A 15,646-nucleotide genomic window follows, 5' to 3' on the forward strand; every position below is an offset into this window, starting at 1 on the left:
TAACAAAAGAAATTTTTTAACAGGAAAAAAACTAAATGAAAAATAAGTGATAAAAATAAAATAAAATTAAAGAATTAGTGATTTTAAGGAAAATCACATGAAAAATATTTAAACTTTATCCTAAAATATTCGAGTGTTTGTTTAAAAATAACATTTATGTGAAGTTAAAAATAACAACTAATGGACTCAGTCGAGCAAAATTTTTTGTCACGAACCTTAAAGAGGCACAATAGGTAATGGGGATGGTTGGAACTGAAAGAAGCCTTAGAATTGAAAAACTAAGGCTTTATATAGTCCCACATTGATTGGATGAGCAATTAATATGGCCTTTATAAGGCCTTGGGTACTCCCACCCTTTGAGCTAGCTTTTGGGTGGTGTATCCCAAGGTTCTTTACATGGTATCAGAGTCTCACTGTCACCCGCTTTAAAGTGGAATTAAAATAAAAAAAAGCACAAAAAAGGTAAACCAAAAATTGGGCCTGTACAATTCCACGCTTCTAGCCCAAAGGGCTCTTGCGTGAGGGGGCGTGTTGAGATATATAGTCCCACATTGATTGGATGGGCAACTAATATGGCCTTTATAAGGCCTTGGGCACTCCCACCCTTTGAGCTAGCTTTTGGGGTGGTGTATCCCAAGGTTGTTTACAGAAAGAAGCCTTAGAATTGAGAAACTAATCTATTGGGACTTTCCACCACAACAATGGATGCAACTCAATGTCGACGACTCTAGTAGTGACAGAGGAACCCACTCTAGTTGTGGGGGAGTCATCAGAGACGACTCAGGTAGATGGATCATAGGCTTTAGAAGGAACCTGGGCAGAGGATCCTCCTTAAGAGTTGAGATCTGGGTCTCCTAAATGGCATTCAACTAGCTTGGAACTTAGGTTGCAGGAAGATTTTGATAGAAGAGGACTCTCGAGTTGCTGTTAACTTAGTTATTAATAGTTGCGAAAAGAACCACCTGGTTGCTCCTATGGTTTACCAGGTGCAAGCCATGCTTGGAAGACAGTAGATGACAAAACTATCTCACATCTATAGAGAAGGGAACATGGTCGCAGACGCCTTAACTCACCATGGGAACAAGTGGACAGATTGGGACTGTCACATTGTACAATAACCTCCAGCTGAGTGTAGAGAATTTCTAAGTAGGGATTTGATGGGTATCTATGGCTCAATAATTTGTAGCCTTTTACTGTAATTCCTCTTTTTGCAAAAAAAAAAAAAACAACAACTAATAATTATATTAATTATTTATTATAATTATGAATTTGCATGCATCCTCCAATGACTCGTATCAAATTACGGCAAATCAAATCAAACCAAGTTAGATAACAATTAATTTTAAACCAACCCATGCATGCACTTAATTAGATTATTCGAGCATGATGAACTCAATTCATTTTAACATTGCTACTCGTAGTTTTCTTATAAGCGAATGATGATTAGAGAGTGTAAGCAAATGTGCAATCATAAAATGAAAATAGAAATGTGGAAATATGCGTAAAAGAAAAAGAAATAGAAAGAGATAGGAGAAAAATACCAAATATAATATCCTCTCCTCAGTATGTTTTTTTTTTTTTTGGAAATCCTCTCCTCAGTATTTAGAAGTTAGAACCAATAAGTTACCTGAAATTATAACAGCGGTTTAAAATTAAGGAACGATTATATTCTCTATTTATTTAATCTTTCTATTTTTATTCTCTTTTTATTATAATTACATTGAATTAAATTAATGGTTTCAAATATAATTTTTTTAATAAAAAAAAACAGTTACACATCTCTATCTCGATTTCTTCCCTATATTTTGCTTTCTTCCTGTCTTTTGTTTTTCTCTTATATTGATTTTGTCTCCGTCCATTGACTCTGTGTGTGAGATTTCAAATACGAGTAATATTCGATTCATGCGGTTGAATCACTGATCCGGTATCTCAATCGGATCGATGATCAGTTCGGATTTAATAACATTGCCACATACTATTACATGTATTTAGGAGATAAAAAAACTATCAAACCCTAAAATTAATGTTATCTTTTTCAACTCATTATTTTTAATTTTTATTAGGGGAAGGATATTGTAACAACCAATTAGTGTTACTACCCATCAATTTCACCGTTATATCGATTATGTTGATCCAACGGTTTATTTAATTCTATCTCTGTATGGTTATGATTCCACATATTTAATAATTTATATTTATTTTCACCATTGTATGGTTATGATTTCCCATATTTAATGTTTTATAATCATACAAATATGAAAATAAATATAACCGATCAACATAGTCGATCTGACGGTGAAATTGATTAGTAGTAACATTGACAGTAACACTAGTAGTAACACTAACAGGGTGTATTGAATTGGGATTTCAAAGTATTTTAATAGATTGTTTTTGGACAAATAAATCCGTTGGTATTCGATTAGTATTTTAATGGATTGAAATATTCGATTAGTATTTTAAAGGATTATTTTAGAATCCGTCCAAATCCGTTGGTATTCAATCAGAATTTTAAACAATGGAATCACAATTTAGTGGTATTTAAAAATCCGATGATTTTAATGAATTTTCTATTGATGTGAATTTCGTGAGATTTTTTAGTGAAAAATATAAATAGGATGCCTCTCTCACAATCTCACTGTAACCCCTCAGATTTATTGAGAATCTTCTATTGCAGTGTTTTCTTCTTCCTTTGGCATGTTGACTGCTAGAAATTGGGTTTCGCCACGAGAGTTTCATCAAAACTAAAAAAGAGAGCATATTTTTGAGCGATTTTCATCACAAAATAATCCAAAAACAAGAAACCAACGAGATTTGAATATAATTTATCTCAAAAATAACATATTTTTCATTAATTTTGGAAGTTTAATAAAAAGTGTTTTTTCAAGCTATGGGTCACGATTTTTTCTTGGCACAAATACGTGTGATTTTTGTATTAAAAATAAGAGTAAATACCTTTTTTGATCCCTAACAAAAAACACAGTCCCTACTTTAGTCCCTTATAAAAATAAATTAGTCAGTTAGTCCCTAACAAATTCAAGGTGGACCCATTTTAGTCATTTTGAGGGACTAATATGGGTCTTTTTTGAATTTGTGAGGGACCACGATTTCAACCAAATGGGTCCACTTTGAATTTATTAGGGACTAACTGACTAATTTATTTTTATTAGGGACTAAAGTGGGGACCGTGTTTTTTGTTAGGGACTAAAAGGGGTATTTACTCTAAAAATAACATTAAACAGTAAAAATAATAGGGAAACTAAAACCCTCAAACCAATTTTCGTTTTACATCAATGAAACAATATCAATTTAAAGAAAGATTGAAACTTTCATAATATGAACCCTATATTTCGTAACAATACATTCATGAACAAAATTCCTTAATTATAAGAAACAATTTCAAACAATTTTTGTGTCAATAGATAATTATAAACTTGTTTTTCAAAAATCCCAAAGCAATTTACGGTTTCAATGTATCGATTGAAAAAAAATTGATAAATTTTTCAAACTTTCATGTAATTAAACCCAAAATTCCATATTTGAAGTTTTGTTAGAATATTCAATGAAAATATGCATATGATATATGGTTAGAAAACTCTCATCATGTAAAACAAAAACTCCAAGGTTTTCAAGATCAATTGCAAAAAATTCTAAACGAAATTTTATTATGAACTTTAGGTTATATATGCAAATTTAGAATTATTTTTATATTTAAAAAAATTGAGTTTTATAATCATATATGCATAGCTTTGGTACCAAATGAAGAAGATAATTTTCAACCCATTAGATATGTGAAAAGCCGTTGTTTAGTAATTTTGAATGTTTGTTAAAAATTATAGTATGTTTTACTTATGGGAAAGATTATAATTACAACCTATTTTTGTTTATAACCTTTTACAACCATATCATAATCGTTGATTCCGTCAATCAATGGTTATTATTTTCGCAAATCAAACTCATTAATTAATATTTAATTTACAATGAATGATAACCGTTGATTGACGGAAATCAACGGTTAAGATATAGTTGTAAAATATTGTAAACAAAAATAGGTTGTAGGTATAACCTTTCCATTTTTTATTGACTCTTGTATTTTTGAATGTTTGTTAAAAATTTATATGATTTTTTAAAATCTTATAAATACATATTGTCCTTTCAAATCTTATAAATTTTATTAAAATCATTTAAAATTCAATCTTATGAAATCTTGATTGTAAATGAGTCTTTTAAAAAAGTTTTAAAGTCTCTATAATTCTAAATAGTCTTTTAAAATTTATAAGATTTTTTTTTTTTTTGTAAATAAATTTATAAGATTTTTTAGTTCAAAAAAATCTTTTAAAATCCTAATCCAACACATCATCTAATTAGTTGTTACACTATCCTATCCCTTTTATTATTATTAATTTATTTATGAACGGTTGGGATTGTTTTGCTCCGTTAGATCAACTTTTTAATCAAATATGAACCCCTAGACATTGAAGAAATTACAATAAATCAAAATAGAACAAACCAAAAATTGAAGTGGTGGTGTGGGAGGCAACCTAATAAATGGTTACTGGGGGATGATACTGTGTTCTACTTGAAGGATTTTGTTCTTATTTCTCCCTCGCTTTGTTTTGTGAATTCTCAATCCTTCTTACAGGTTCGTACAACTTCCCTCGCTTCTAAAACCCTTTCTCTTATTTACAAAAAAAAAAAAAAAACCCTTTCTCTTTATGAAATTTCAGATTTCACAGTTAAACAATTATCGATTTTTTTTTTTATCTTTTCCCCCGTATTGCATGTTCAAAGTTGTTGAATGCATTTATTAATATCCATTCACTTGAAAAGAAATGGGTGCCTTCCTTTTTCGTTAAAGGTAGATTTTTTTTTTCTTTTTTTGTTTGTGGGAGGGGGAGGGGCGCTTGTTCAAGCCTTTTCACTGATGCTTCTTCATTTAAAAAAAAAAAATCGCAATTTTTTTGTTGTTGTTCGGAGTTGTTTATTTCGTAATAGATTAGGGTTTTTGCCTTTTACTTTTTTCCCGTTCGGTGCTGAGGTGGGTTTGTGAAAAGAAGTGTCAATGGCACAGTAAACTTGCTATAAACGTCTATGCAGAGAGAAGCTTTCAGAATGTGGGTTTTATTTTTTATTTTTGTTTTCTTTATTTTTTCTGATTTGTGATTGTATAGATTTTTAAATGATTAGCACTTGTTAGACTGCTTTTGATGTTGTAGTTGTATGAAAGTTTTTTTTTTTTTTTTTTAGTATAAGGTTGGGGTGAAGGGGTGCTACCTACCCCATAAAAAGCAGGCATGCCACGAGCCTAAGAGAAGGCTTATACTGGTGGTACTTAGAGCTTGCCTTTCAGGGGGATTGTTGGTAGTGATAAATTGGGAATCAGACTTAAACCTTAGCAAAGTATTTCCATTCTTATCAGTTGAACCAAATGCAGGTGGTCTGTTAAGGGTACTTGTAGAGTTTGACTGAATTGCTGAGAAAAAAGACAGACGAAAGGAGAGAGAAGAGGAGATAATGAGAAAAAGATAATTGTTTAATTGCTTGCCTATTCCATGCAGCCATTGTGAAACAAGGCTTTGAAATAATATAAAGGTAAAGCCAATAAAGCCTAATGCTAATTAATACTAATTAGTACCAATTGATACCAATTTAATCCTTTTATTAATGGAAGCTAATAAATGTTATTGATACCACGTGAGAACCTTGGTGTGTAACATTCCTTCCCCCATCGAGACGCGACTCATCCTCAAGTCGGATTCAGTCCAACAGGCTCAGGCGGTAGCGAGTCGTCCATTGTGTTGCAAAAATCACTGTAATATAAAAGGGCCAGACTTTTGCATCGATGCTTGTGGACGTACTTCTCATTATAGTTGAAGCATTGTCTGTTGTGTTGCGACTGAAATTCTTTGTTTATCATAGATATGATAGGAAGTCATGTGACAAGAGATTAGGATGGGGTAGGGGTAGCTGGGCTTGATGCGGCTTGTTGAGTTGAGACTTATATATGCATGCGAATGCAAATGCATCATGTAAGTCCACAGGCCGATGATCTTGGACTGCTATACACATGAGGTTGCACTCTATAGATAAACAAGCGGCATAAATGCCATTGAGAGAGTCCATGGACTTTGTTGGCAAGGTTCTCAAAGGCGACGTAGTTATCGAGGACAGAGTCTGTCTAAGACATCTTGGTGAGGAGGTTGGTGGGATCCTCTCACTTGGAGGGACCAAAGCGTTGATGGATGGTGTGGACAAATGTATCCCAATTGGGCAGGTTATCAACCAGTAGAACTTGGTACCAAGTGTCCGTTATCAATCTCGGATAGCGGCCAATCCCGAAAACTATAGCAGGATAGTCGGTAGGTGTAGCCGCTACAGTGAAGTCCACATAAATATCATACTAAATTATACTAAAAATATATAAAAGCTCAAAAATAAAAAAATCAAACATAAAAGCTGGAACAGAAAAACAAAGTACAAAGTGGGTGTTATGGTTCTTTGAGCCTTGCTAGAAAATCACAAAACAAAGAGAAAAATAAATTAGAATGGGTTATTCAAAAAATGAGCTTGGCCATACAAACTAAAAAACCAAATTAGGCACCTTGCTGCGTTGCCGGAGTCGAATAAAGGGTTTGATGGGCTTGGAGAGTCAAATACAAAAAGAGTCAAATAGTTGTTTCTTCTTCTCCTTGTCGGAAAATTGCTGGAAAACTGCCAAAGTTTGATGGGCTTGCCAGAAATTTGAGTCCAAGGAAGAGTGGTCAAGAGGTTTAAGTTGAAAGAGGCTGTCAATGATAGGGTTCACTGCATTTTCCCCATAACAGTAAAATAGGGGTCAAAATTCGATTCCCCCTCCTTAAGATGGGCCTAAAACACTGCATGCACAGGGACAGTTACATGATTTTGCCCTTTCATCATGTTGCACTGTGATAGGCCACGATAGCAACTTCTGCATTGAACGATTGCATCGCATAACGTTTTTTGTGATGAAGGTGAACCACGCAATGCTACACTACATTAGTGCGGTATAGTGCCTCTATTGATAACCTAGGTGTAAAGAACCATTTTAACTCAAAAAACTTAAGCTATTAGGTGAAGACTAATTAATGGTTTTATATTATATTTCTTTGGTAAAATGGAGGCGAACCGGAGCAGTGGTAAAACTGTTCCTTCATACTGAAAGGTCATGAGTTCGAATCCAGGAAACAACCTCTTTGCAATTATGCAAGGGTAAGGCTGCGTACAAAGATTTTCTCCACCCCACACTTGCTAGTCGGGTTTAACGGGGAGTGGTTTTATTATATTTCTCTGGTATGCCCCCTCACACAAGAGCCATCGGGCTTGAAGGATGGGCAATGCATTAGGCCCTGCCTACTTATGTCAAGAAAGTTCACATTATTTAATTATTATTTTTTCTAATAGAATAGGGGCAAAGAGGATTAAACTTGTGACCACTTGGTCATGAAGACTCTCATACTATGTAAAGAACCATTTCAACCAAAAGCTTAAGCTATTAGGTGAAGCTAATTAATAGTTTTATATTATATTTCTCTAACCTAGGCAATAGGTGCTTCAAGATGCATCGCGGTTAGTAGTAGCCAGTCCTTTGGGTGTGTGTATTAACTCCAAAAATAGTGTTTCTTGTTGAAAAGCGCCAAGCGGTTGAGTTACCCAGGGGAAAATGCGGGAATCTGAGGCAGAAAGTATGTACATGCATTGGCGTGGCATCTGCAAGCGTGGACTTGTGCAGAATTTTGCCAAGAATTTCTATTGCTAGATTTGCCAAAAATGGTGGTAGTGGCGGGGGCTCGTGTCAGAGGATGGCAAAGATGTGCTGATCACACTTGTTCAGTAATGCCTAGAGACTTTATGCTGTTAGTTGTTTGGCTTGAGAGTCAAGGAAATCTTGGCGTAATTGTTCAATGTTGGCTTGAGAGACTAGAAATTCTGGCGTAAATGTTTGATTGCAGCGGCTGTTGTATAGGTTACATGTCGCCTCGGTAGCACGGACACGACAATTTTTGAAAAAAATATGTGTCGGACGCGGACACGTTCCACACGCGTCCGACACACAGTCAACTTTTTAGGACACGTTGACTATTCCGACACACGACTTTGACCGAGTCCGACATGTAGTCAAAGTTTTTGGACACGTTTTTAGACACTTTTGACATTTTCATAAAAAAATTATAATTTAAAAAAAAGTAAAAGACATTTAATAAAAATTAAAATTTAGAATCCAATCTCTTTCTTCACGCTGATATCCCTCTCTAAGGCGCTGCAACTCGTCGCTTTCTTCCTCGGCTCGTCTGTTGCTTGGCTGTCTCTATTCTTCTTCTTCGTCAGATGCCCTCTTCTTGCTTCTTCAGTTAGTTCCTTCTGTACATGTAAGGTGAGTTGGTTGTGGGTTGTCTTATTATTGTTCAGGCAGGAAAGCATTTATTTCTATGATAATCTTTACTTTTTAATTTGAAATATGTTCTGAATAATTTTTTTGCCTTTAATTTTTATATTAACAAATTGACCACCATCATTTTACATACTGTTGAGTGATTCCTTGGGTGCATTTTCCAACGTTTAATTCAGGAGCTAGTCATTAGGCACAGTATTTCATATATTAGGTGTTTAGTGTGGGTCGTATTGTATTAGGACTGTGCGTGAATGCATGCTATATGCTAGGCTTCAGTTTGAAACAGAAGGATCTTGTTTGATAGGATGGGAGTGGGTGGGGGTGGATATGAACTTGGCCAGCAAAATGTTTTATTATTTTTCTGTTATATTTATTTATAGAATTTGAATATTTGATTGATTATATGATTTTTAGGGGTTATTATATGTATTAAATATAAATTATATTATATATATTAAAATATTATTTAATATCAAAACGTGTCCTAACGTGTCGGAATATGACATTTTTTAAGATTTACGTGTCGGAGTGTCGTATCGTGTCGTGTCCCGTGTCAGTGTCCGTGCATCATAGCTTGTCGCACCGCTTGCAATTGCACCTTGTGCTCTTGAGAATAGGTTGCCGGTACTTTGGAGACAGGATTCCATGAAAGTACCAGACAGAATTACAGTTGAGAAAGGAGAAAGAGAGAGAGATTGGAAGAAGATAATTGCTCAATTGCTTGTCTATTCCATACTGCCATTGCGACCTTTATAATAAGGATTTGAAATACTAAAAAGGTAATGTCAATAAATGGCGACATTACTTGATATTAATCAATATTTATTGATATCAATCTGATGCTTTTATTAATGGAAATTAATAATTATTAATTAATACCATGCGAAGACCTTGGTGTGTAACATGGTGGATGGAAGCATTTTCAGTTTTCACCTCTGTTTTCTTACACTTCTATTGATTTTATGTAGTCTGTGTATATTGTGCCTGGCATTGCTTGGCCCCAAAATATATAAAAGAGAAATTTGAGTGAAAAGAGGAGGATAATAGAAAGAAAGCATCTTCTCTAGTCTTGATAATTATTCCTTTATCTAGATATTCTGATTGTTTTGTGTATGATAAATTCACACACATACCACTTACGATGATCGCATGTAACTTTGCTCACGAATTTCTGTTGTGATTGCACTGCTATTATTCTAATGAATTGAAAGATCCGACCCATCTACTGATGCATTAATTTTAGGCATGGAAATTGGTTTGTGAGATAAGCAACTCCTTCATTTTTTAAATATTTGTTTGTCGATGTGGGATCTAACGGTTGTAAGTCATGCAAAATATGCAGGGTCAATCTAAATGTGAGGACTGTAACCTTTTCGGGGACTGGTGGAGTGTTGGAAGATTTATCTGCCCTTTGCATTTTGATTTTGGTCAATCTTTTCTCAGAGCAGTTATAAATTAAATTTAGCTTGTTTGTCTGTTCGATTGGCCATAGCACTCTGTTAGGTTTTGAGATCTGGAATTTTTATGGCCTGCAATAAAGAAGAGGCCTTAAGGGCCAAGGACATTGCTGAAAAAAAGATGGAAGGTAAGGATTTCACAGTGGCTCGTAAATTTGCCCTTAAAGCTCAGCAGCTATGTCCTGATCTGGAGAATATCACTCAAATGCTTATTGTTTGTGATGTGCATTGCTCTGCCGAGCAGAGATTATTTGGTAATGAGATGGACTGGTATAAAATTCTTCAAATTGAGCTGACGGCCAATGATGCAACAATTAAGAAGCAATACAGGAAGTTTGCACTCCAACTTCATCCTGACAAAAACAAGTTTGCTGGTGCAGAAGCTGCATTTAAGCTGATTGGGGAAGCTCAAAGAGTGCTTTTGGATAGAGAAAAACGGTATCTGCTTGACATGAACTTGAAGCGCAGGGTTCCAATGAGCAAAACTGCTATGCCATTTCATCATCATCAGAAGGTTCAGACGAATTTTAATTCTGCGATGCAAACCAATGTCAGGCCCATTTTTGAAAACGTGAATCTTCAACAACAGTCTAGGCAGCCATTTCAGCAGGGGCTTAATAATGGTGGCCGTCCTACTTTTTGGACTGTCTGCTCATTTTGTTCTGTTAAATATGAGTATTACAGGGAAGTTTTAAATAGATCTCTTCGCTGCCAACATTGCAATAGGCCTTTCATTGCATATGATGTGAATATGCAAGATACAACATCGGCAGCTAATTCAAGTCAGCAAGCTTTTAGCCAGCAGAACTATAGTCATCATGGTGCTTCCAAGGTAGGTGTTGGATCTCAAGGTAATTTGCGTACTAACAGGTCCAATACAGAATCTCGTCAGCAGAAAGGTCCTACTTCTGATGTCCCTGTAAAGCGAAATGGTAGGAGGAGGAAATGGGTAGCAGAATCCAGTGAAAGTTCTGATTCTATAGTTAGCTCTGATTCCATAGATGATAAGTTTGCTGGCAATGATGGTTTTCCTGGTGTTTCTACTCATAGAGAAGAGCCTCCACGTAGATCTACGCGGCAAAAGCATCAGGTTTCCTACAAGGAGAATGCGAGTGATGATGATGACTTAGTACAACAGGTAAAAAGGGATAAGCGGAGTGGATCGCCAAGCGGTGGTGGTGAAAATCACGGGGAGGCAGCTAAAATGAAAAACCAGAGTGATGTGGCTGCTGATCTGAAAGATGATCAGAAAGAGGTAAAGCGGAAGAACTTTTATTCTGAAGAGAGCTTAGAAAATATAAATGACGAAATTAAGGTGAGGGGAAAAGAAGCATTGGGCAGCTCAAAGACAGATGAAGCTTCAGAGCATTCAACCTTGAAATCAACAAATCATCCAGATTTTTTTGTTTATCCTGATGCAGATTTCAGTGACTTTGACAAGGACAAGAAAGAGGAGTGTTTTGTGGCTGGTCAGATTTGGGCTGTTTATGATACAACAGATGGCATGCCTAGATTCTATGCTTTAATCAGAAAAGTTCTCTCTCCTGGATTCAAGCTGCGGATAACATGGTTTGAACCAAATCCAGATGACAAGGATGAAATCAACTGGTTAACTGCGCAATTGCCAATTGCTTGTGGGAAATATGAACTTGGTGCTACTGAAATCACTGAAGATCGTCTGATGTTCTCTCATCTGATTATTTGTGAAAAGATTGCCCGCAATACCTTTAAAGTGTATCCTAGAAAGGGAGAAATTTGGGCTCTTTTCAAAAATTGGGATATCAAATGGTATATGGATGCGGAATCTCATCGGCAGTATGATTTTGAGTTTGTTGAAATCATGTCAGATTATGTTGAAGGCGTGGGAGTAGTTGTTGCATACTTGGATAAGTTGAAAGGTTTTGTGAGCATCTTCTCTCAAATTACAAAGGGAGGTAATCGCACCTTTCAAATTCCATCAGTTGAGTTATTCAGATTCTCTCACAGAGTTCCATCTTTTAAAATGACTGGTCAGGAAAGGGTAGGTGTTCCTGTAGGATCTTATGAACTTGATCCTGTATCCTTGCCTATGAATCTGGAAGAGATTGCTGTTCCTGAAGATTTGGAAGGGAAGGTTGGTCTTGGTCCATCTGTTGGTATGAGCACAAGGTCCTCTGAGACATTGAAATTCGTGATGAAGCCTGAGGGAGATGCATCTATTGCCAAGGTTAATTTGGAAAGAAGCAATTCAGCAGAGGAGAACAAGGATCCTGTTGATCATATTGATGATGTTAATGCTCCTTCGGCTTCGGGCACAGAAGCTATTGAAATTCCAGACCCTCAGTTCTTCAATTTTGATGCTGCGAAATCCCTTGAAAAGTTTCAGATTGGTCAGATTTGGGCATTTTATGGTGATGAGGATGGACTGCCGAAATACTATGGTCAGATTGAGGAGGTTAGGACTAGCCCAGATTTTCAGTTGCAAGTTACTTATCTTACTAATTGCTGGCTACCAGATAATGCTATTAGATGGGAAGATAAGGACATGCTTATATCCTGTGGAAGATTTAAAATTAAAACAGATAGTTCCCCCTGTTTATATAGTAACACCTATTCTATTTCACATCAGTTGCATGCTAGTGTTAATGGCAAGACTAAGGAATATGCAATATTTCCAAGGAAAGGTGAAATTTGGGCATTATATAGGAAATGGACGCCTAAAATCAAACGTTCTGATATGGAAAACTTGGAGTATGACATAGTGGAAGTTGTTGGAGAAAATGATAAGTGGATGTATGTTTTACTTTTGGAGTTGGTAAGTGGTTTTAATTCAGTTTTTAAGAGCAAATCAAATGAGGGATCGGACATGACCATGAGAATATCTAGGAAGGAGTTGCTCAGGTTCTCCCACCAAATCCCAGCCTTCAAACTTACAGAAGAACATGGCAATCTGAGTGGCTTCTGGGAACTTGATCCTGGAGCACTACCAATGCATTATTTTAACTACAAATGAAAGTGGCTGAATACATCTACTGTATTTATAAGCGATCCTGATGGCAGTTTTGGACTCCTTTTTTTAATTTTTTTTTTTTAAATTAGATAAAAACTATACACTTTCTGTGACTATGCAGTTGATATGATAGCACCCGAGTCCTCAGGTATTTATTCCTGGTGCCTCTTGAATTAAGGAGGTTGCGCTGGTTCTCTGTTGCTTTCTTGGTTATGTTTGGAATTTGAGTTGCGTTAAGCGTCATGCTACCAATTAGTATTACTAAAGGAATTTGATTTAACCAACAACCACATGTAGGTGCACTTTCATGCATGCAAGGTGTCTTGCTTTATTTGTTTTGTTATTGTAGGAGGAGCCAAAAGTTATAGTGAAAGCTTAGCTTTGAATTCCAACTCCATGGAACATTGGTAGGCGGAGCCGTACAGATTTCCTAAGCTAGAAGCTGCCAAATTCCAATATTTAGGCAGAATAATTGTTTGAATGATGAAAATGTTTTTCACATTTTTATTTTTATTTTTTTTGAAGTTAATTTAATCCTAATTATTTTTTTGAGGCAGTTGGCTCCTTCCGGTATCTTTATAAGTTTCGACTCTTGGAGCCAATTATGGAATTAATTCAGAATGCGGGATGGATTATGGATAAAAATATTTAAACCTCCGGTTTTCCACAACTTAGAGCCAGTTTGTTTTGCCTTTTAAAAAAAATAACTTTTATCCCTTCTTTATTTTAGAAGTGTTTTTTTATAAAAGTTAAAGCTATTTATATTTTTATAAAAATATTTAATTTTTGAAAAAAATAGTTGGCTTTTGACTACTGCTTTTTTTAGAAGTTAAAATTTTTAGCTTCTGAAAAAAAGTAAATTTTTGACTTTTTTTGTGACTTATGTTTTAAATGACCTAAAAATGAGACATGTTTTTTTTCAAGAAAAAAATAACTTTTGAAAAAAAAAAATTCATCCAAACATATCTTGATCTGATATAAGGCACATGACTCGAGCTTATTAAATCCATGCCTAGTTGGTCAATAGCAATTGGCATTAAATCCACCACACTGTTTCCAACTGTTTTGAAAACAACACGACCCATGTTTTTTGAATGACTTTAGGGGGCGTTTGGTAGATGAGAAATTTTTTTTAACCAGGTAAATATAAATAGTAGGGAAATGGTTGTAAACTCAAATTAGTGGGGAAATTTTAAAAAAGTTGTTTGGTAGACCGAAATATTACCAGAGAAATTGATTTAAATTTTCGAATTCCATGTTTGGTTGAAGGTAAAATATAGATGGGAAAATGAGTTGAAATTACAAAATTAACCCTTTTTATTTTTTGAATCTGATCAACCCTTGTCTAAAATGACAGTTTGTAAAAGCCAGCTTAATTGGTGTCATTGTTTCAAAAAATTTTACTTCGCTGAAATTTAAAATACATACTCAATTTTTACTTTCCCCGTCAAACCCCCAAAATACAACCTTCAACATGGGTTTTTGAAACAGTGCAAACCAAAAAAATTTGCAAAGAAATCAAGTTGGATGGGGAAAGGATTTTGCTATCCAAATTTTTGTAACTCTTGTACCAAACTTAGGCAAATTGAAAACCCACTTCAAATTGCCTAGGTATCCTTGCCAAAACCTCCTACCAAACACCCCCTTAAAAATTATCAAATAATGCATTTGTCACTTTTGTGGAACTGTATGATGGCTCCACAACTATCAATTAGAAAGTGGAAGATATTTCAATACAAGCAATGGGCATTTGGTCTAGTGGTATGATTCTCGCTTTGGGTGCGAGAGGTCCCGAGTTCGATTCTCGGAATGCCCCATTGTTTTATTAGTAAATTATTTATTGAAAATGGTAGGTATATTTTATTTTATTTTGTATGATATTTCGTAGGCATTGACTTTATTCTATTCTTGAAATTGTTCCATTCTACTAATTTATTTATGGGAAACGTGTTTGTTATTTTAAATGATATAAAGTTATCTCATTTTAAGAGAGACACACAGAAAAAAAAAAATTATTTAAATTTTAAATTTAAAAAAATTACTCACTTTCTCTCTCCCATGATTTCCGTTTTTCTGTGTCTATCTCTCTCCTAAAATGACATAACTTTTGTCATTTAAAATGACAAACACCAAACCCTTTATTTATTAAGATTAACGAACTATGCTGACAAATTTTGATTTTTTTTCTGTGCATTAAAAATAAGAGGTTGTATCAGGCATCCTGTAACATTGACTTTTAGAAGTGCGACTTATTTATTATGCACTCAATCTTTATCGGTAATATTTATTTAACATTGGTAATTTTAATCTAATATGTGATAAATTATGGCATTGTTATTGTCAGTACTAACCTATAATCAAAATGCACGACGTTATAGTTATTTATGTTTATACTTTTTTTTTTTTGGTACAAGAATATCTTTATTTAATAAATAAATAAAAAATGATTGACAATTAAATAGTTATGTAATTATTTAAAGAGGTAAGATTTGATGTAGTCATATAACAATATATTATTGACGTTTTGAAATAAGTATGGTGACGTTCACTAATCGTATTTAGAGTGATACAAATATCCTTAACATCAATAGATAGAAACAAAACCATTTTGGGGCATTCCGAGAATTGAACTCGGGACCTCTCGCACCCTAAGCGAGAATCATACCACTAGACCAAATGCCCTACAATGATTAAATACAGACTGAAAATTTGTTCACTGATAGTAAAAGAACATTATTACACAAATTTTCCCTCCAAAAAAATTCACAGCACCTATATTGTCCTTCTTCCTCT

The 15,646-nt window shown here is 34.7% G+C and overlaps 1 protein-coding gene and 2 non-coding genes across 3 annotated transcripts; 2 read left to right on the forward strand and 1 right to left on the reverse strand.

Annotated features, from left to right (window-relative positions):
• The first annotated feature begins 4,512 nt into the window (after window positions 1-4,512).
• Window positions 4,513-13,086, forward strand: LOC133316595 (uncharacterized). The gene is made up of 2 exons (XM_061518366.1): window positions 4,513-4,639; window positions 9,750-13,086. Exon 2 carries the CDS (start codon window positions 9,932-9,934, stop codon window positions 12,854-12,856), a length of 2,925 nt encoding a protein of 974 aa, XP_061374350.1. The 5' UTR covers window positions 4,513-4,639; window positions 9,750-9,931; the 3' UTR covers window positions 12,857-13,086.
• Window positions 13,087-14,597: 1,511 nt separating this feature from the next.
• TRNAP-UGG (transfer RNA proline (anticodon UGG)) lies at window positions 14,598-14,669 on the forward strand. The gene has a single exon. It is a non-coding gene; the product is annotated as a tRNA-Pro (tRNA).
• Window positions 14,670-15,463: 794 nt separating this feature from the next.
• Window positions 15,464-15,535, reverse strand: TRNAP-AGG (transfer RNA proline (anticodon AGG)). Its single transcript has one exon. It is a non-coding gene; the product is annotated as a tRNA-Pro (tRNA).
• Window positions 15,536-15,646: the final 111 nt, after the last annotated feature.

Source organism: Gastrolobium bilobum, unplaced genomic scaffold (genome assembly GCF_033153095.1).
Source record: "Gastrolobium bilobum isolate Gb01-03AN ecotype WA unplaced genomic scaffold, APGP_CSIRO_Gbil_v1 utg8498, whole genome shotgun sequence".
In the NCBI taxonomy this organism is placed as follows: domain Eukaryota; kingdom Viridiplantae; phylum Streptophyta; class Magnoliopsida; order Fabales; family Fabaceae; genus Gastrolobium; species Gastrolobium bilobum.

Coding starts and splice junctions, on each gene's coding strand:
- LOC133316595 (XM_061518366.1), top strand. CDS start 9,932: ATGGCCTGCAATAAAGAAGAGGCCTTAAGGGCCAAGGACATTGCTGAA.